The following is a 22,500-nucleotide window of genomic DNA, read 5'->3' as shown; positions in this document are numbered from 1 at the left end:
CCTCCTCCTTTTTCACTACCCAAATCTATTCTTCTCTCCTCCTCCTACTCTCCTCCTTCCTCCCCCTCGTCCTCCCCGTTCTCCTCCTCCTTTTTCACTACCCAAATCTATTCTTCTCTCCTCCTCCTACTCTCCTCCTTCCTCCTCTCTTTCCTGCCAATCTCCTTCCTATTCGTCATTTTCTTCCTCCTCCTCGTCTTCGCCTCACCTCTACCTCCTCTTCCTTACACTTCTCTTCCTGCTCCTCCTCCTTCTACTTCTCCATCTCCTCCTCCTCCTCTTCCTTACATTCTTCATCGAACTCATCCTTCTCTATCTTCCTCCTCCTCCTCCTCCTCCTCCTCTTCCTCCTCCTATTTTTCATGTTCTCCTTTCCTTTTTCATTGTTTTCTATTTTTCCCGCTTTACACGTGCCGATTTTTTTTCTGTTTTCTTATTTTTCTTTTTTTTCATCTTTTTCATATTAGTCTTTCTTTGCATTTTTGACCAGCTATCTCCCCTCTCTCTTTGTATTTTTTCTTGATTTCTTTCTATTCCTCTTTTCGAATGCTTTCGTCTCCCCCCTCACCCCCACCCCCTCTCCCCCCTCACTCCTAACCCCCCCCACTCACCCCTCTCACTCCCATCCCCCATTCCCTCACTCTCCTCCTCTCTTCTCCTTCCTCTTCGGTTTGTAAAACCGTGAATATACACCATCTATTTTTTCTTTCTTTTTTATTTTACTTTTTTTCTCTTATTTATGTGACTACATACTGTACGTTTTCTTGTTGGTTTTGTTATATCTTGTCGTAATTTATCTCATGTTTGTTTTTCACGTTGTGTTTTTCTTTTTCTTTTTTCTTCTATCTTGCGACATTTTCTTTATTTGTTAATGTTTTCTTCATAATTCTTTTATATTCTGTCTTTTTGCATATCTGTTTATTTATCTAAGTATCTATCTTATCCTAGTCTGTTATAATATATATGATTCTATTGTTTTATTTCTTGTATATCTATTTGCCTAATTCTATTATTTGATTCATTTTTCCTTTTTTTACTTTTATTGTGTGTGTCTGTGTATATATATATATATATATATATATATATATATATATATACATTTATATATATACATATATACACACATTTATATATATACATATATACATATATATATATATATATATATATATATATATATGTATATATATATATTCATGATATTGTATGGCATGACTAAAAGACAAATGTAAAACATGGTCAGTAATTAAAGGTGAGTTTACGCGCCGAGACGCTTAACTGTAGCTGAAACCATAACCTTTACATTATTTCTTGATATTCAGCAAAACAATCCAAAGTAAGGCTTGTCTCGCACGTATCGACTTTTCGCCGTGCGCCGTCCACGACACGACGTCGTGTTCTCAAAAAACGTAGGTACTTCTAGACGCTTTCACACTTCCGTGTGAAGGTATCCATAAGCACCCGTGGTTATTTGAGACCACGACGTCGTGTCGTGGACGGCGCACGGCGAAAAGTCGATCCGTGTGGAACGAGCTTAATGGAGCAGTAATGCATTTATTCCGATCCATCTGGCTAGTGTCTTTTTTTTTTTTTTTTTTTTTTTTTTTTTTTTTTTTTTTTTTTTTTTTTTTTTTGTCTAGCTTGTCGTCCATTTCCGCGTAGTTTCCTTTTTTTTTTTTTTTCACTCCTGCCATTCTTTTCCCTCTCCTCTTGTCATTATTTTCCTCATCTTTTCCCGCTGCCATTTCTTTATATTCCGATTCTGCCATTATTTTCCGTTTTGCCGTACCACTATTTTCCGCCTCTCAGGGTATCGTTCCTTTTTTTTTTTTTTTTTTTTTTTTTTTTTTTTTTTTTTGGTCATAGTTTTCCTAAAATATTTTCTTTTTTTTTAATCTACGTTTGACATTCTTTTCCTTCTTCTTAGCCTTTTTTTCGTTCTTTATTCCATTTGTCATCAAATTCTTCATTTTGATGACAAAATTTACGTCTTTCTGTGAAACGTAAATCAACTTTATTCAGACAAAAAGTAATAGAAAGAATATAAATTCTATTTACTCTTATTCTATCATATTTTTTCTTCATTCTATTGTTATTTTACCATTTATTGTCAGTTTTTATCTATTGATATCTTTATTCTGTTTATTATCATTTGTTTATCAGTGGTTTTCGATTATTTTTTTATCTTTTTTATTTTTTATTTTTTATTTTTCGGTTTCCGAGAAAAACCATTCCTTACTCTCACTCATCATTTTCTTCTCTTCTTCCTCCTCTTCTTCCTCCTTCTCCTCCTCTTTTTCTTTTCTTCCTCCTCCTTCTCCTTCTCTTCCTCCCCCTCTGCCGTCTCCTCTTCATATCATTATTCACACTTTCTTTCTCCTCCTCCTCCTCCTCCTCCTCCTCCTCCTCCTCCTCCTCCTCCTCCTCCTCCTCCTCCTCCTCCTCCTCACTCTCACACCCACTCACGTTTTCCTTTCCTTCTCCTCCTCCTCTTCCTCCACCTCTTCCTTGTCCTCTTCCTCTTCTCCCTTTTCCTCTTCCTCTTCCTCCTCTTCCTTCTCTTCCTCTTCCTCCTCTTCATCTTTATCCTCCTCCCATTCCTCACTCTCCTCCTCCTCTTTCTCATCTTCTCTATCTTCCTCCTCCCATTCCTCATTCTCCTTCCGCTCTTTTGTCTTCATCTTTCCATTTCTCTTCTTCTCCCTCCTCCTACTCCTCACCCTCCTCCCGATATTTTCTCCTCCTCCTCGTCCTCTTCCTCTTCCTCTTCTTACAACTCTCTCCTCCCACCCGAGCTCCCTTTCTCGCCTGTCTTTCTCCTCCCCCTCCTCCTCCTTTACAGTCCCCTCTCCCCTCTCCTCCTCCTCCTCCTCCTCCTCCCTCCCCCCTCCCCCCTCCACTTCATTCCTCCTCCAGCAAGCTCGTGGAGCAGGGGAAGTGGAAAAGGCAAAATAATACGAAAGGTGGAGCACGATGACTTGGAAAACGGGGATTTGGGGCCGAGGGCAGATTTCGAAATAGAAAACGGGGTGCTCGGGTGGACTGCAGATTATACATACATACATATATATATATATATATATATATATAGATATATATATATATATATATATATATATATATATATATATGTGTGTGTGTGTGTGTGTGTGTGTGTGTGTGTGTGTGTGTGTATACATTATATATGTATGTATGTATGTGTGTGTGTGTGCGTGTGTGTGTGTGTGTGTGTGTCTGTGTGTGTGTGTGTGTGTGTTTTCTTTTTTATGAAGAACAGATTTCGAAATGGAAAACGGGGAACTTGGGTGAGGACAGATTTATTTTATCTCTTATTATTTCATTAATTTACTAATCTATTTAATCATCTACCATTTCATTGAAGGGCAGATTTTGAGATAGAAAACAGAGCATTTGGGTGAAGTCAGATTTATCAATAGATTTTTTGTGAAAGGCAGATTTCAAATTTGAAAACAGTGTGTGTGGATGAAAGGCAGATTTAGAGACAGATTTTTATTGTTCTAATGGAAGGCAAAGCAAAAAAAAATCATATTTTCAGATAGAAAAAAAATAAGGAATGAAGGCAGATTTCACAGATTTCGGAACAGAAAACGGGGTTTAGTGAATGGGAGGCAGATTTTTAATGTAGGAATAAAGAACAGATTTCGCAACAGAAAACGTGATCAGGAGGACAGATTAAAGAAAACTTTAAGTGAGGCGTGGGGGATAGTGTAGATTTCCTAATAGAAAATGGGCCGTGGGGTCCAGATTTCAGAACAGAAAACGGGACGCGGGGTCCAGATTTCAGAACAGAAAACGGGACGTGGGAGGTGAGAAGGGAATTTTTCTCAATAGAAAACGAATGACTCCCAGGTGAGAATAGAAGAGACATAGAAACGAAGATAAATGATGAGAAAGAAGGATGGAAATGGAAGGAGGGAGTAGGGAGGAGGAAGGAGGGAGGACGGAGTCGACGTGGGAGTGACGGCTTTGTGATGTGGGAGTATGACCTAAAGGGAAAATGTGAATGTATATATGTTTATATATATATATATATATTTATATATATTATATATATATATATATACATATATATATTTATATATATATATATATACACCTGTATGTGAAATATAATACTACTAATGTATACACTGAAACTTTATATCTTTCTCAAACAGACAAGAAACCAATTTAATTTGGACTTTTCTTCCTAACGTGCAGACGGAAGAACCCTACCACGTTTGACACTTCATAGACTTAAAGAACATATATAACTCCATTAAGGATATCACACTTGTTACTCTCCGACCAATTCATTCAACATTAATTGGTTAATCAAACATCCAAGATCCCTCGTCACGTGACCTGACGGAAGCGAGGTCACAGGAGGTCCTTGAGGAACCCCCTGAACGAGGCTGACGGACGCCGAACTCGTCCTTCGGTGAGATCGGGAACTCCCGGAGGACCTACCTGACGTAGGCGATGAAGAAGTGGAAGGCGGAAAGATTGTCATTGATCTTGCTTACTCCACCCACACTCCTCTTCTTCCTCTCCCTCCTCCTCCTCCACTTCCTTCTCCTCCTATCCCTCCTTTTCCTCTTCCTCCCCTCCTCCTCCTTCCCCTCCTCTTCCTTCTCCTTCCCCTCCTCCTTCTCCTCCTTCTCCTCCCCTCCTCCTCTTTCCACTCCTCTTCCTTCTTCTCCTCCTTTTCCTCCCCTCCACCTCCTCCGACTCCTCTTACTTCTTCTCCTCCTCCTCCTTTTCCTTCTTCTCTTCTTCATACTCTTGTATTTCTTCTTTCTACAATTCCTCCCCTTCCTCATCCTGGTCCTCCTCCTCCTCCTCCTCCTCCTTCTCCTTTTTCTCCTCCTTCTCCTCCTCCTCTTCCTCCCCCTCCTCTTCCTTCTCCTTCTCCTCCTCCTCCTCCTTTTCCTTCTTCTCTTCTTCATACTCTTGTATCTCTTCTTTCTACAATTCCTCCCCTTCCTCCTCCTCCTCCTCTTCTCCCTCCACCTCCTTCTCCTCCTCCTCCTCCTTCTCCTCCTCTTCCTCCCCCTCCTCTTCATTCTCCTTCTCCTCCTCCTCCTTTTCCTTCTTCTCCTCTTCATACTCTTTTATCTCTTCATTATACAGTTCCTCCTCTTCCTCCTACTCTTCCCTCTCTTCCATCTCCTCCTCCTCCTCCTCCTCCTCCTCTTCCTCCTCCCCCGCCACCGCCAGGCAGCGAATGGTTGACTGGCAGCGAATCCCAGAAGCTTTCTCCCAGCACAGCTCCTCTCTCTCTCTCTCTCTCGCCTGATTGTTACTCCTCCTCCTCCTCCTCCTCCTACTCCTCCTCCCGGGTTGGGTTGGAGGGAGGGAGGGAAGGGAAGGGAAGGAGGAAATGGAGGGGTGGGAGGGAAGGAAGGAAGGGAAGGGAGGGAGGCAAGAGAGGGGGGGGAGGGAAGGAAGGGAGGCTAGGGAGGTGAGAATGGGAGGCAAGGGAGGGGGGGAAGGAAGGGAGGGGAGAGAGGGAGGGGAGGGAGAGAGGCAAGGAAGGGAAGGGAGACAAGGGAGGGGAGGGAAGGAAGGGAAGAGAGGGAGGCAAGAGAGAGGAGGGAGATGAGGGAGAGAACGGATGAGGGAATAGAAGAGGAAAGGAGAAAGAAACTGACGAATTACAGAGAAAGAGAAATAGACAAATAGATAGATAGAGAGAGAGAGAGAGAGCGAGGAGGACGCTGAGTTTGTATAGGATTTATATAAATCTTGAATTATAAATGCAGAGACACGAAAGGAGAAAAGGAGAGGGAGAGAGAGAGAGGGGAAGAGAGTAAGAGAGGAAGAGAGAAAGAGAGACGGCGAGGCTGTTTTGACCCCGAGGCTGTGATAGGTTGAGAGCAGAATTTTTTTTTTTTTTTTTTTTTTTTTTTATTCTAGGTTCTGGAGAATAGTTCTTCCAGAGTAGGTGTCTATTTTTTTTTTTTTTTTAGAGTTTGAAAGAAAAGATATATTTAGAAAAATCGGGTAATAAGAAGAGAATGAGATAGAGATAGAGAGAATGAGATAGAGAGAGAGAGAGAATGAGAAAGATAAAGTACCTGAAGAAAGAGTAAATGGAATAGTAAAAATAAGGTGACAAAGAAAGAGAAGAAAAGAAGAGAGAGAAAAGTGGAGGAATAAAGAGTACGAGAATAAATTAAAAAAGAGAAGATAATGTAAAATGATACAATACGTGTGGGAATAATGAGGACAGGAAGATAATTAGGAAAAGAGGAAGAGGAGGAAAAGGGAAGAGCGGAGAAAGGAAGAGGAGGAGAAAAAGAGAATTAGAGGGGGAGGAGGGGAAGAAAGAAGAGGAAGAGAGGATAAAGTAGTTTTGAGGAAAGAAGGAGGAAGAGGAGGAGGAAGTGAAGGATGAAAATGAGCATATGAAGGAGGAGGATGAAAGAGGAGAAGGAGAAGGATGGAAGAGGAGGAGAAGGAGAAGATGGATAGCAGAAGAGGAGGAGAAGGAGGAGGAGGAAGGGAATGAAGAATAGGATTTTCAAAAGAATAAGGAAAGGAGGAGATGAAGGAAGAGGAGAAGTAAGAGGAAGAGGACGTATTGGACGAAGAAGAGGAGAAGAAAGAAGAGGAGGAGGAGGAATAGAACGAAGAAGAGGAGGAGGAAGAGGAGAAGGCTAAAGATACGTGTGTGTTAGGGTGAGGGAGGGGAGGGGAGAGGAGAGGGAGAGTGAGGGAGGGAGAGATAGTGGAGGAAACGGAAATATAAGTGTGTGTGTGTGCGTGTGTGTGCGTGTGCGTTTGCATGTGTGTGTGCATGTGCGTGTGTAGGGAGTGAGGGAGGAGAGAGGGAGAGAATGTGGGAGGAAAGAGGGTGATAATGGAAGGTGGAGTGGAAATTATGCAAGTGCCGTTTCTTGTATGTCCGAAAAAATACGAAACCACTGGCAAACACACGAGCCTAGTCCGTTTCGTTTCGTTCATCATCGCTCGCGTTTCAGATGATTTCGTCCACGCGTAAATATTTGTGTTTTATTTCCCCCAACAGCAGTCAGGAGATTATCTCCACCATCTCCAATCCTTCAGTAATCCACGCCACCCTATTTTTCTCCCCCTTCTCTCTCTCTCTCTCTCTCTCTCTCTCTCTCTCTCTCTCTCTCTCTCTCTCTCTCTCTCTCTCTCTCTCTCTCTCTCTCTCTCTCTCTCTCTCTCCTCTCCCTCTCCCTCCCCCTCTCTCTCTCTCTCTCTCTCTCTCTCTCTCTCTCTCTCTCTCTCTCTCTCTCTCTCTCTCTCTCTCTCTCTCTCTCTCTCTCTCTCTCTCTCTCTCTCTCTCTCTTCCTCTCTCCCTCTTCCTCTCCCTCTCCCTCCCTCTCTCTCCCTCTCCCTCCCTCTCTCTCCCTCTCTCTCTCTCTCTCTCTCTCTCTCTCTCTCTCTCTCTCTCTCTCTCTCTCTCTCTCTCGCTCTCTCTCTCTCTCTCTCTCTCTCTCTCTCTCTCTCTCTCTCTCTCTCTCTCATCAAAAAAGGTGAGATGCCTCTGACAGGAGTCTCTTAGCTGTAAACGAAGTCGTCACCTTTGCCCTGTGTGTTATGAAAAGCAGTCAGACTCCGGCAGTGTTGGGATTTGAACTCGGACTTGTAGCTTATGAACGTTTTAATTTCTCCCCTTAGGTGAATAAAATCGTCTAGCGGCAGATAGAACAATGTTCAAGGTAACAAAGACACTCAGAGAATTATTATTATTATTATTATTATTAATATCATTATTATTATTATTATTATTATTATTGTTATTACTATTATTATTACTATTATTATTATTATTATTACTATTATTATTATTATCATTATTATTATTATTATCATTATCATTATTATTATCATTATGATTATTATTACTATTATTGTTATTGTTATTAATATTATTATTATTATTATTATCATTTTCTTTATCATTATCATTATTATTTTTACTATTATCACTATTATTATTATTATTAATATCATTATTATTATTATCATTATCATTATCATTATTATTATTACTAATTTTTCTTGCCAGCTTTGAGTCCCGAAGATGAGTTTGTGAGGTTCATTAAAGACTAAGATTATAACTTGAAACATACATAAGACTCTGCTCGCTTTCCTCATACCAGAACATACACACCCTTACTGTTCCTTCAATAAGAACCGTTAGTGACCGTTACGTCGGCTATCTGTATTCAAATTTTCAAATTCAAAAATGCCCAACGGTCACAGCTTGATCTCTGATTGATCGATTTGCGCTGTATGTGACCCTTGATTGGCCAATGGGATTCAGACACGATTTCTGCATTTAGTGATCCACATGCAATGTTGCCGAACTAATCAGAGATCAAACATAAACGGCAGGCATCAATTAACTTGAACTGCAGTCATGAATTAACCCTTTAATTAAAATGCTGACCGTTTAACCGTTTTGTTCCTCCATAACATAAACAATAACTTGAACGAATTGCGTATCATGCCATGATCTGCATGAGTTGTTTTCTGTCCAATGTTCAGTAGAGCGAGTATGTGGCAACGTCGCACTCGCCCCTTTGAATGCATGTCTGTCAAGTGGACAAATCTGGACCGGGGAACGGTTTAACAAGAGCTGCCATTGTAGGGCCATTGCGACGTTGCCACATATACCGAAATCCGGATTTTTTTTTTTTTTTACCATAGATTGCTGACTTTTGGACATATGAAAGAAAAGAATTGTAATTTCAAAACGAGGAAAGTGGCACAAGATAAAAAGAAATAATATAGACTACGAGATGGAAGATCTTTAAAATAACTAGCTGTATCTTTGGACATATCAATGAAAAAAATAGAAATAAGGTGCTACAACTATTTTAGCCATATATATACGTAATATATATATAATATATATATATATATATATATATATATGTGTGTGTGTGTGTGTGTGTGTGTGTGTGTGTGTGTGTGTGTGTGTGTGTGTGTGTGTGTGTGTGTGTGTGTGTGTGTGCGTGTGTGCATGCGAGTTTGCGCATGTGTGTGTATAAGCCGATGGTACTCAAACCATGGTTAATGCTGGGTCACGTCCAAATGTCACAAATAATACTACTCTAACATTGATCTACTTCTGTTGATGTTTCTCTTCAATTTAACCAAAAGCCGAAAACTAGTGGTAATTAGTGAATATTTAGTGACTTAATTCAGTGATAAAATTATACCCAGAATGTTAGGAAACAGCACTACATAGATATGAGGGTAAGTGTGAAAATAGATTAAGAGAACCTTCTTTATCCCTTTTCCAGACAGCAAACCATAAGGTTGGGGTTAAATATGAAAATAGATTAATAGACCCTTTTCCATCTATTTTGTAGAAAAGAATACATAAATATGAGCTAAATGTGAAAATAGACTAAGAAATAAAATTATCAATCCGTTTTCCAAACGGTAAAGCATAAATTTGGGTGTAAATGTGAAAATGGAATAATTGAAAAATTATCAATCCGTTTTCCAAACAGTAAATCATAAACTTGGGTGCAAATGTGAAAATAGGCTATGAGATAATTCACTCGTCTCCTTTCCAAATAACAATGCATGAGTGTGGGTTGAATGTGAATATAGATTAAGAATTTTTTTTTTATTTCTTTACCAGCTTGGCGGTGGATCTTCGCTCGTCCACCGTCTAGTGGAGGCGGCAAAGAGGTGGCTTGGTGGAGGCGTGGAGGTGGAAGCGGTGGCTGTTCAGGACGCGACGTCTTCCACTCCACCGAAGAAGCCCCGGTCTAGAGTCTGGCTCACCTGCACGGGCCAGACCAACCTCCAACACGTTCTCCTCTACAATAAGGACGAGGTGAGTGCCTGTCGAGTCTTCAAATGAGGAGGATTCCTGTTGGAAGATTCCTTCAAGAGTCATGTAGGACCATTTCTTCAGGAGGTGAGTTTGTAGGACTTATTTTAGAAGAGCCTCTGTAGTTTTTTTTTTTTTTTAAGAAATCTGTAGGATCATTTCTGCAGAAGACATTTAAAAAAAATATCTATCGCGAGACCTACTTAGAGTTTCTCTAAGATTCCTTCTATAGAAGGACTTCTGTTCTAGATAAGAAGAATAAATGAATAGGTAACAACAATGGAATGAAATCAAGATAAGCTTATTTCACCAAATCACAAAAATGAGGTAGGTTGATTACATTCGCCTCAAAAAAAAAAAAAAAAAAAAAAAAAAAACGGGAATGAGCTTCGTAAATCTGGACAAAAGACCAGCTTTATCAGCGTTGAAAATAGGCAGAGTAAGGCCCGTGTAAAAGCGGACAACTCGCACAAAAGAGAATTTCCACAAAGCAATTAAACATAGCTTTTTGCGGTTAACCGCTAACGACTGGACACAGTTCGATTCTCTAAGCTAAATCGCTCATCTCCCATGGTTGTGTTGCTTCCATTCAAAGGCCCTCTAGCCAATTATCTCGCCTTTTATTGCGGCTGAATTTTAAACAATCATAAGAGATGAAAGAGGGGGAATATATGTGCGTGGGTGTACTACGTCGTTTTTATGGACATATGGGTTTAGATTAATATGTGTGTGTGTGTGTATGTGTGTGTGTGTGTGTGTATGTGTGTGTGTGTCTGTGTATGTGTACGAGTGTGTATGTGTGTGCTAGGATGTAGTTGAACATATGGGTTTAAAATGTAGTGGCACATTTGTAAAATGAGAGTTATTGACCCGCTCTCGGAGAATGAGGTAAAATGGATAGAAAATCTGTATATTCCGACCACTATCTGTGGTCCACTCTACACTATGTATCATTCTGCTGAAGAGGACCACAGATAGTGGTCGAAATATACAGATTTTCTGTCCATCTTATCTCATTCTCCGACAGTGGGACAATAAGTCTCATATGGGTTTCAATAAATATGTGTGTATATGTGTGTTTATGTGTTTGTGTATGCGCTTGTGTGTGTATTTGTGTGTCCGTGTGTGTGTATTTGTTTGTGTGTGTGTGTGTGTATGTGTGTGTGTGTGTGTGCGTGCGTGCATTGAATATTGGTAGCAGTGTATGGAACAGTGTAATGGACACTTTTCAAATAAAAATAAAATAAAACAATAAAATAAAATGTAATAAAATTAAATCAATTATGACAGCATCTTGCTTTGGTATTTATCTAAATAGAAATTAATATTTTGAGATTTATTGCAAGTTTTACCTTGTGATAATCAACAGATATATTTCTTTTGAATTAATCTTTCTATAACTTACAAATATTACCCATTAATATTTTTATTATCTATTCATGTATTTATGTTAATTTTATTCTAGTCTACTTATTCATCCATTTGTTCTATTTTTCATTTCTTGTTAATTTATCTATTAATCAGTTTTTGCTTCAATTTTATCTTATTATCTATTTATTTATTAATTTGTTTATTCATTTATGTACCTACTTATTTATTTATCTGTTTTGTTTTACTTTTATCTTTCTTTTCTAAGTGCCGTACTTCGATCATATTTTTGTTAATTTATTTATTAATCCGTTTTTCTACTAAATTTTATCTTATTTATCTTTTTATTTATTTATTGATTTATTTATCTATCTACCTATCAATTTATCTATTTATTTTATTTAGTTATATTCTATTTATTAAATTTCATCTTACTTATCTATTTATTTATTCATTTATTTATTCATTTATCTATTTCTTTATTTCATTTTCACCTTCCTCTCTTCATTAATTTATCTATATATTCATTTATTTATCTGTTTCATTTCATTTTTATCTTCCTCTTTTAAGTGACATACTCTGTTCTTGTTCCCCCCCCACCCACAGCTGGAACAAGCCCTGGGCGTGGGCGTGATCGCCGTGGGCGTGAACGACTGCGTGGAGACAGAGTCACGGGTGGACACCTGCCGCATGGGCTGCACGCCCACGGTCGAAGTCGGCTCCAACTTCGGCGTGGTGGACGCTAACACCTCTTCCTTGGCGGGTCCTCACATCTCCGTCAGGAAGGGGTGCCGCTGCGGAAGTGCCATGGCACCCGTGTCCAGAGAGGAGTGCCACAGGGCGCTGTGCCTCAACGGGGGACGCTGTGTCAAGGAATGGCACGGACCGAGGTAACTTAGAAATTGTCTGATCTTGTTGGTTGCTTTGTTTTGTGTCCTTTCTATTCTAAGCCCTTTTTTTTTTTTCATCCCTGTGGATCTCAGTCGCACAGTACATTCTATGTCAGGAGACCAATCTGAACGCTGTAATTGTGTCTCATATATCTCGTGCCTGTGTGTGTGTGTGTGTGTGTGTGTGTGTGTGTGTGTGTGTGTGTGTGTGTGTGTGTGTGTGTGTGTGTGTGTGTGTGTGCATATGCGTGTGTGTGTGTGTGTGTGTGTGTGTGCATATGCGTGTGTGTATGTGTGTGTGTGTGTGTGTGTGTGTGTGTGTGTGTGTGTGTGTGTGTGTGTGTGTGTATGTGAGTATATGTGTATTATAATTTCCACTATCATTCGCACAAACACACGGACACACGCGCACAAGCATTCACTATTCCAAGTTTAAGAACCCAGTAGATTATTTTTACAAAATTCATCTTAATACGATCACTTGTCCATACGCAGAATAAAATATATAAAGAATGTTACTGGACGCTCAGCAGGAAACGGGGTCTCTCCCTTGATTGAATAAAATCTTCTGGCTTTAGCCAGAGGAAAATATGTAAAGTGTGCCACCTATTTCTTTGTATTTAATTAATCTGTTTATTTATTTGATTTTATTATTTTATTCTATTGTGTTTGATCTATTCATGTATCTTATTTTGTTTTAATTTTATTTGATTTTATTATTTTGTTTATTTTTTTTACTTTATTTTATTCAATTTTATTTTATTTATTTTGTTTTATATATTTCATTTTATTTTATTTTATCTTATGCATTTTTATTTTTATTTTTATTTTTATTTTTATTTTTATTTTTATTTTATTTTTCCAGGTGTATTTGTCCGCATGGAACAGTCGGTTCGAGATGCAAGATCCTCACCAGACACTTCCACGGCGGCCGGCGAGGAGGCGACAGAGCCCGAGGAGGAGTCGAGGGCGAGGGAGGAGGAGGAGGAAGAGGAGGGGGAGGAGGAGGAGGTGGAGGGGGAGGCGGAGGGGGAGGGTGGATGTGGCTACCACATCTCCCCGCCTGCAGCGAAATTCACATCACCATCGAGTTTCTGACGATGTCGCCCAGAGGGAGTCTTCTGTATACAGGACCAGATCACAAAGGACCGAAGAGGAAAGAGCCTCTCAAGTAGGTTCAAGTCTTTAATTCTGATTGTTAGTGTGTGTGTGTGTGTGTGTGTGTGTGTGTGTGTGTGTGTGTGTGTGTGTGTGTGTGTGTGTGTGTGTGTGTGTGTGTGTGTGTGTGTGTGTGTGTGTGTGTGTGTGTGTGTGTGTGTGTGTGTGTGTGTGTGTGTGTGTGTGTGTAATAGTAGTAGTAGTAGTAGTAGTAGTAGTAGTAGTAGTAGTAGTAGTAGTAGTAGTAGTAGAAGTAGTAATAGTAGAAGTAGAAGTACCAGTAGAGGTAGTAGAAAAATGTATATATATTATGTATATATATATGTATATATATATATATATATGTATATATATATATATATATATATATATATATATATATATATATATGTATGTATTTATTCCTTCCACTCACGTAAACTTGTCATGATGTCTCAATATGTGTGTATATAAATATATACATATATATATACATATACATATATATATATATATATATATATATATATATATGTATATGTATATGTACAAATGTATATATGCACATGTAAACTAAAGTACAATAATTATGAAATACGCATTTCCTTACTTATATACTTATAAACTTTCTTCTATATAAAAGAAACAGACCAAGTATTTCCTAATATATATATTTCCCATTGATTAACATATTAGATCAGATATGATGAGCCTCGGTCTAGTAGACGGTCTGCCTCAGCTGATCCTCGACCTTGGTACTGGGCCTTCCTACCTCGTCCTCAACTCGAGTTACACCTTGAACGACAACAAGTGGCACCGTCTTGACGTCATCTGGAAGGACAAGGTAAGGTTGAAGTCTCGTGTGTGTGTGTGTGTGTGTGTGTGTGTGTGTGTGTGTGTGTGTGTGTGTGTGTGTGTGTGTGTGTGTGTGTGTGTGTGTGTGTGTGTGTGTGTGTGTGTGTGTGTATGCACGTTTTCATGTGGGCATGTACATACTGATATAGATCCATATTGATATATATTCCAGTATAATGGTTACTGCATTATGCCTTCCTATGTTTTGCCTAAAGAAAGCTCCTTGTTGTTGCACAGAAGCTTACCAGGTCCTCCTCGTTGTCTCCTCCAGCAGGTGGAACTCATCGCCGACCTCTGCTGCGGTTCCTCGGAGACGCTCTTCCCTTCAGGAGACAGCGCGATGCCCAAGGACTCCGAACCTCCCCCTCGAAGTCCGTCTTTGTGCAGAGCGTCTGCCGTTCTCTCCCCAGGGGCGAGGATCCTCAACACCCTCCTCCCTCTCCAGGTCGGAGGCCTGGCACATCCTCCTCCAGACCACAGCCTCTACGGGTGGCCCAGGGCCATACCGGCCACGCCCTTCAGAGGCTGTATACGTAACGTCCGTATCAACGGCGAGGTAGGTAGTCGTTCGTAGTGTAACGAGTTTAGCTACGGAGGCAAGAGAGACGAGGAAATCCTTAATTTCTGAACTAGAACTGATTTACACGCGGCCTGAGGGCGGTATGTATACCGTATATAAGCGATCCACCCGCGGTGTACAAGTAAGTGTATTGGGTTAGGTCAGGTCACCCAGCGGCGACCTCATTTGAAGATACAGTAGATGGCCTGATGCCTATATATATACCGTATGTAGGCGAGCCACCCGCGGTGTACTAGTAAACGTATTGGGTCGGGTTAGGTCAGTCAGAGGCGACCTCCAAGGGAACGAAGATGCGGGAGATGGTGAGGTTAGGTCGCGCCGTCCACGTGGCAGGCACTGAGGTGAGGGTGGAGTTTGTACATCGGCGTCTCCACTTCGGCCAGGTCGCCGTCAGCGTTGAGGAATCAAGTTCGAACTGGACTATCGAAGTCGTCTTCGGCGTCTCGACCTCCGAAGTGGCTCCTGGCGAGCGTCCTTTCTTTGGGAGGACGATGGTCATTAAGAAGAACATCAAAATCGCATATGTTAAGTGTGAGCGTGTGTGTACAAGCACACAAACATAAGATATGAATATTCGTATATATATATACAAAGATTTGTGTGTGCGCGTGCGTGTTGTGTGCGCGCGTGCGCGTATGTGTGTTTTGTGTGTGTGTGTGTGTGTGTGTGTGTTGTGTGTGTGTGTGTGTGTGTGTGTGTGTACGTGTATGTACATATGTGTGTTTTTTCTCATGGTTTTTGCCCGTATCCAAGCGAATGACTTAGAGAGAGAGAGAAAGAGAGAGAGAGAGAGAGAGAGATAGGATAGCTAATCGGATCCATCCATTATTCGACAACGCATAATAGGATAATAGGATAAACCCATTACGTTGAGTCACTGTCCAGATTTTTCTTTCTTTTTCTTTTTTCTATTTTTTTTTCTTTTCTTTTCTTTTTTTTCCTCCGAAGGCTCTATGGTCGATCAACACGACCCAACATCAAATGGAACCCTTACACTAGAACGAGATATCAATTAATCCAGTTCTTATGACCCTCGCCTTTCCATTGATAAATCATATAATCTAATTAATTCACTAAGTGCTTATTACAGCTACATTATTCTCATTAGTGTCATTTTGGCTTTGTATACGTCATCGAAGCTGGGATTGATGCCTTTGAAGGATGCTACGATTTCATTAATGTAATGTCTGAGTAGGGGAAAGGATGTATTGTATTATCAAAAAACAAATAAATAAATAAGAATAAAGATAAAAGTAAAAGATGTCAACCTACCTGGGTATAGTATCGGATATGCAAAAATAAATATGCAAAAATAAATAGATGAATAAATAAATAGATAAATAAATAAGTGAATAAAAATAAATAAAGAAATGAATATAGATCAATAAACAGATAAATTAATAAAGATAGAAATAAAAAGTGTCAACCTCCCTGGGTGTAGTACTGGATATACAATGTAAATAAATGAATTAATTAATTAATTAATAAAGATAAAAATAAAAAGTGTCAACCTCCTTGGGTATAGTACTGGATATACAAAAAATAAATGAATAGATAAAAAAAATCAATAAATAAGTGAATAAAAATAAATAAATATGAATAAATAAACAGATAAATTGATAAAGATAAAACTGAAAAACGTCAACCTCCTTGGGTATAGTACTGGATATACAAAAAATAAATAAATGAATAAGTGAATAAAAATAAATATAAACAAACATAAATTAATAAAGATTAAATTAAAAAGTGTCAACCTCCTTGGGTATTGAGATATATAAAAATAAATAGGTAAATAGATAAAATCTAAACAGCTTTGGATGTATCTTATATTTATAACTTCGTTGCGTCAGACGATTTTATTCGTTTGTCTTAAGCCCTAAACCACATCCAAAGGGTTACTTCTTTTAACTATCGTCTCGTTAACTGCGATTTGTGTCTTGTGCACTAGTTAGCTACCTCCAGGAAGGTTAGGTTAGGTTAGGTTTCGTTTGGTTAGGTTAGTTTAGGTTAGGCTTCGTTAGGTTAATCTTGTTCATTTAAGGGAAACCCTCGACATAGTCAAAGGTTTAATCTCTTGTTCCTGTTAACTAAATTAATCATTGTTAATCTCCTGAAATCCTTGATCTCTTGTGTGGCAAATGTTAAAAAATAGATCAAACAAAAATAATTTATTTTCAGGGGGAATATATATCCAAAACATACGAATCTATTTTGTATGTGTATTTATTCATTCGTGTATAAAGACAAATATATATTTTTTCTTGTATATGTATATGGTATATATGCTTCGTCATTACTGTTATTTTTATTCTTCAATATTTGTTTTATCTTCTTTATCACCTATTTATATATTTCTTATTTTTTTCTTACCTTGTTTAATGACGTCAAAAAATTCAATATATTTTCATTTTCATCAGTTACTATTTTCCCATATCTTTCGTAAATTTCCCGTTTTCTTTAAATCTTAATCACCCATTTTTGTTTAATTTCTCTTATTGTAGATCACAAATTCCCGTTTTCCAACATTCTTTGCAAAATTTCCCATCCTCCGATTATTTCTAGCTCTCCATTTTCTATGCCATACTTTCCGTTTTCTCTTGCAAATTTTCTTTTTTTCTTATTTCTCGTCTTCTAAGTATTTATAATTCCTCGTTTTCTGTTTATTTACATTTTCTTTTTGTGTATTTTTACACCATTTTTCATCGACTATCGAATTCTCAAACATTTGTTTTCTTTACCCAACACTACCTACTCTCCTCCTTCACCTTGATCCCACTCTCACTCCTCTCCCGTCCCCTCCACCTCACTCCTACTCCCTTCCTCCCCCTCCATTTCTCTTTTCATCCCCCTATTCCCTCCCCTATCCCCCTCCCACTTCCCTTTCCTTCCCCACCACCTCCCTCTCCTCCCACTTCTCTTCCTTCACTCCCACCTTCTCTCTCCTCCCTCCCCCACTCCTCCCCTCCTCCCTCCCCCAATCTTCCCCCATCTTCCCTCCTCCTTTATTTCCTCACCCAACGCTACCTCCTGACTCCTACCCTTCTCGTGACTCCCCCTGGGTGTGACTCCTTCCTTCCTACTTCCACGTGGGATTTCCTGGGGACTCCCAATAGCTGCAGGACCTTGGAGAAGCGTCTATGGGATGGGGCAGTGACGCCGGATGCCCCAGGCTGGACTGTGCGAGGCGTGGTCTTCAGTGTGGACCTCACGGGAGGTAAGTCTTCAAAAAAGTCTTTTCGAAATTTTAATTTTTTTTTCAAAAATGAACTTGTCTCTTCAGTAATAATGATTAGTCCTCAAAGAAGTCTTTTCAATTTTTTTTCTATTTTATTAAGTCTCCTTTGAAGAACTTGCTTTCTTTAGCAATAGTGATAAGTCCTCATAAAAGTCTTTTAAAAAAAATTCCTATTTTTTTTTTTTTCGAAAGTCTTCCCAGAGAAACTTGTCTCTTCAGTAATAATGATAAGTCTTCAAAGAAGTCTTTTCAATTTTTTCTATTTTTTTTCGAAAGTTTCCATAGAGAAACTTGTCTCTTCAGCAATAATGATAAGTCCTCAAAGAAAAATAGATAAAAATCTTTAAAAAAAAAAATCTATCGACAGCACTTTTGTTATGAGTCAAATAATTATCGCTTCAAATCTTCTCTTCATTTCAAATTTCTTCTCAGTAATGCTATTCCTCAACAAAGTCTTGACACAAAGTTACTCAATTTTTGTAAAAGAAAAAAAAAAATCTGGGGACCTTTTTCTCTCCAGCAGTAATATTTTGCCTCGGAAAAATAAATTGTCAAAAAAATTCTCAAATGTTTTCAAAAAGAAAAACATTGAGAAACTTGTCTCTTCAGTTATTTTAAGCTTCAAGTGATTCTTGTCATAAAGTTTTCAGTGTTGTCAAAAAAGTTCACAAAGAGAAAAAAAAATCCTTTACTGGTCGTGGGGGGGGGGACAATCCTGAAATTAATATTTTCATAAAATTACCCTTTTTTTTTAAAGTTCTTCAGGGAAGTTCATTTTCTCTTTTGAGGTATTTTGAGTTCTCAAAAATCTTGCGACAGTGTTTCTCAATATCATAAAAAAAAATTCTCACAAAGAGATAATTATCATATCTTTACTGGGAGCTGGGTAACTCCTCAAATAGCATTATTTCTATTACTTTTAGTATTTAGTCGGCAATATCCAGCGACTCTATCCTTAATGATGATATCGCGCCGAAAGGGAAGGGAGAGTCAAAGAGGAGGTAAAGGAGGGATTTAAGGAGAATGTGTCTTAAAGGAGAAAGAGTCGAAGCGAAAGAGACCATCCCCCCCCATTTTTTTCTCCTCTCTCTCTCTCTCTCTCTCTCTCTCTCTCTCTCTCTCTCTCTTTCCTTGGGGATAGGAAGTTTAAGACCTCAATTTTTTTTCTGCTTCTTCTTCTTCTTCCTCTTTTTTTTTTTTTTTTTTTTTTTAAGGAAGGTTAAGACCTCATTTTTTTTCTTGTACTTTTTTCTCCTTGGGGATAGGAAGGTTAAGACCTTAAACATTTTTTCTTTTTTTTTTTTTCTTTTTTTACTTCATTTTATATTTTATCTATTTTATTTGTCTACTTGGGTATTTTATTTATCTATCTACTTTCTTTTATTAATCTAAAACTTGAAACTTGTATTTCCGCCTTTTTTTCTCTTCACGAACTTTTCACCGACTTCGGACCCTTCCGAAGTCGAGGTCCGCTAAACTTGATTCACAAAGACAGAATATCCCAAAATCAGTCTATCTTACCAATGTTTTAGAACATTCTATCTTACCAATGTTTTAGAACATTCATTCCCTCTTGATTCACATATTTTATTAAGGTGACACATTCACTTGCTCTTGATTCATATATTTTATTAAGGTGACACATTCATTCGCTTTTGATTCACATATTTTATCAAGGTGACACATTCACTCGCTGTTAATTCATATATTTTATTAAGGTGAACTTCAAGCAATTTTGTAAAAAAAAAAAAAAAAAAAAAAAAAATCGAAATCAGACTCGATCCACCAAGATCTTTTCCAAGGTCGACCTCAACTATGTAATAAAATCACCTGACGGCAACCAGAAAAGAATCTAAACAAGGCTCCACAGTATTCAAGGTCTATTCAAATGAGCCAATGGCCTTAACAAAGGTCATGCAAACAAGGTCATCATATTCAAGGGCTTTAACAAAGGTCATGCAAACAAGGTCATCATATTCAAGGGCTTTAAACAAAGGTCATGCCGACAAGGTCATCATATTCAATGGCCTTAACAAAGGTCATGCAAACAAGGTCATCATATTCAAGGGCTTTAACAAAGGTCATGCAAACAAGGTCATCATATTCAAGGGCTTTCATAAAGCTGATGCAGGCAAGGTCATCATATTAAGACAACAGGATTCGTAGTTATGAATTTAGATTGGACAAATTTAGATTTAATAAGAAAATAGGCAAGAACTGGTTCACCAATAGAGAGATTAACAAATGGAATAGACTTAGTAACCATGTAGTTAGGGAGCGCTGAAATTATTGGTTGTTTTAGGAGATGAGATAACTTTATGGATAGACATGGCAGGTGGTAAGGGACATGGAACTGCCTAATGTAGGCCCTATGGTCTCTTGCAGTCCCCTCCATTGTCAGGGTACTGACGCGTACAAGGTTCAAAAAAGTTGTTCTTATCTGGAAGCAAACGTCCGATAATGTGATTGATGAGGGAGATTGACTACCCACCCCCACCCACCCCTGATCTAATCCCGCTGATGGATTCGTGAACCTATTCAAGAAGATTCGATTGTGTCCTGCTCCGATCCTCTTTTTTTTTTTTCACTCTGTCGAGGGAGGTCCAACTCCGTAGATTTTAACTCGTGAAATAGGGATGTCCAACTCCGTAGGTTTTTTTTTTTTTTTTTTTTTTTTTTTTTTTTTTTTTTTTTTTTTTTTTTTTTCCTGGCCGAAAAATACTCTTACCTGCGTTGGATTGCAATCCCAGTCCACTGGATTTCATTCATTTCACAAGATTTTCCATAATGTAGTGGACTTGATTCATATGTTTTCGTTCACTTTCAACGACCAGTTTTCATATAGGCCTCAACTTTTTACTCACAGTAACTAAAGATTGCATTCTTGCTGCCACTAAGCCATTTTCTTTTGTTTGATTATTATTTCTTAATATTCCATCAAGATATTTCATTCAAGTAAAAGAACTATTAACATAGAAGGCCTTGACCATCCTCCATTTTTTCATAAAACAATTACATACATCTTAAAAAAAAAAAATCCCTTCAATGACGTCATCGAAAAGTGGATATAAACAAGACGAATGACGTCATCAACACCAAAGGAAACTCACAGTGGTGTTCTTAAAAAAATTCTTAATTTATATAAATCTTATAAATCCTTCAAAGGGAAATATTTATTTAAGGAAATACTTTTTTTAAGAACATATTTTTTTAAGAATATAAATTTTTCCCTTCCAAGGATTTATAGAAGGTTTATATAAGGAAAGATTTTTTTAAGAATACCACCGTAAGAATCTAAGAATCTTACGTTGGTATTCTTAAAAAAATATTTCTTGATATAAATCTTTCCCTTCCAAGGATTTATAGAAGATTTATATAAGGAAAAAAAATAAGAATACCACCGTAAGAATCTAAGAATTTTACGTTGGTATTCTTAAAAAAATCTTTCTTTATATAAATCTTTCCCTTCCAAGGATTTATAGAAGATTTATATAAGGAAAGAAAATAAGAATACCACCGTAAGAATCTAAGAATTTTACGTTGGTATTCTTAAAAAAATATTTCTTTATATAAATCTTTCCCTTCCAAGGATTTATAGAAGATTTTTATAAGGAAAAAATAAGAATACCACCGTTAGAATCTAAGAATTATGTTGGTATTCTTAACAAAATATTTCCTTACATAAATCTTTCCCTTCCAAGGATTTATAGAAGATTTATATAAGGAAAGATTTTTTTTAGAATACCACCGAAAGGATCTAAGAATCTTATGTTGGTATTCTTAAAAAAAAAATTGAAAAAATATTTCCCTTCGAAGGATTTATAAAAGATTTATATAAGGAAAGTTTTTTTTTTTTTTTTTTTTTTCCTTTTAGAATACCACCGAAAGTAGAGGGAAAGAGCGAGAGCAAGAGCGAGAGCGTGGCAAAATAAAAGAGTCGTCGTCGTCGAGGGAACAGCTGTGCTATCGTTAAGTCAGACACGAGAGGAAGTCGTTTCATTTCGAAAAGAATTCCGAACAGGACGTGTTGACTTACTCAGCGGAAAGATCCTAGTCCGGCTGTAAAATAAATGAACGAATAAATAAAATGAATTAATGAATGGAAAAAGGATATATATAAAGTGGTAAAAACAATATTTGGAGTTGATAAAGTGCAGAAGTTAATATGATGCGTATGAAATAAACAAATGAATAAAATCTAAAAACATGTAAATGAATAAACAAGGGAATAAATAAATAAAGAAGGAATTAAATAAATAAATGAATAAATAAAACAAATTATATATTAAATGAATAGATATATAACAAAATTACAAGTGAATAAAAAATTATAAGTAAATGATAAAAAGACTATTGAAAATATCGTTCAAACACTGTTGTTTTGATTTTCAGTAAAGAATTTTTTTTTTCAATAATCATCAATAAATCATGTCTGTCTTAAGTCAACTCACATTTGGAATATTTCTTTCCCCAAATTTTATCAAATACTTTACAAATTTAAAATGGCTACAACGATGAGCTCACTCCCCGAGCGAGTTAGAACATCGTTACTTGCAGCGAAGGTCAAGGAGGATGGTGGTTCGAACCCTGCCACCGGCGAAATTGA

At 37.8% G+C, this 22,500-nt stretch overlaps 1 protein-coding gene across 1 annotated transcript in view; it reads left to right on the top strand.

Annotated features, from left to right (window-relative positions):
* LOC143038266 (putative neural-cadherin 2) overlaps positions 1–22,500 on the top strand; it is a 535,431-nt gene that overhangs the window by 478,376 nt on the left and 34,555 nt on the right. The window contains exons 17-23 of the mRNA XM_076207285.1: positions 9,635–9,832; positions 11,804–12,087; positions 12,953–13,014; positions 13,066–13,258; positions 13,921–14,068; positions 14,351–14,635; positions 17,773–17,873. Of these exons, the coding sequence (XP_076063400.1) occupies positions 9,635–9,832; positions 11,804–12,087; positions 12,953–13,014; positions 13,066–13,258; positions 13,921–14,068; positions 14,351–14,635; positions 17,773–17,873 (1,271 nt within the window). The remainder of the gene's footprint in view (positions 1–9,634; positions 9,833–11,803; positions 12,088–12,952; positions 13,015–13,065; positions 13,259–13,920; positions 14,069–14,350; positions 14,636–17,772; positions 17,874–22,500) is intronic.

This window comes from Oratosquilla oratoria, chromosome 24 (genome assembly GCF_046742065.1).
Source record: "Oratosquilla oratoria isolate Oo_2021 chromosome 24, ASM4674206v1, whole genome shotgun sequence".
Taxonomy (NCBI): domain Eukaryota; kingdom Metazoa; phylum Arthropoda; class Malacostraca; order Stomatopoda; family Squillidae; genus Oratosquilla; species Oratosquilla oratoria.
Note: the sequence above shows the minus strand (reverse complement) of the source record. Positions and strands in the feature narration are given on the sequence as shown.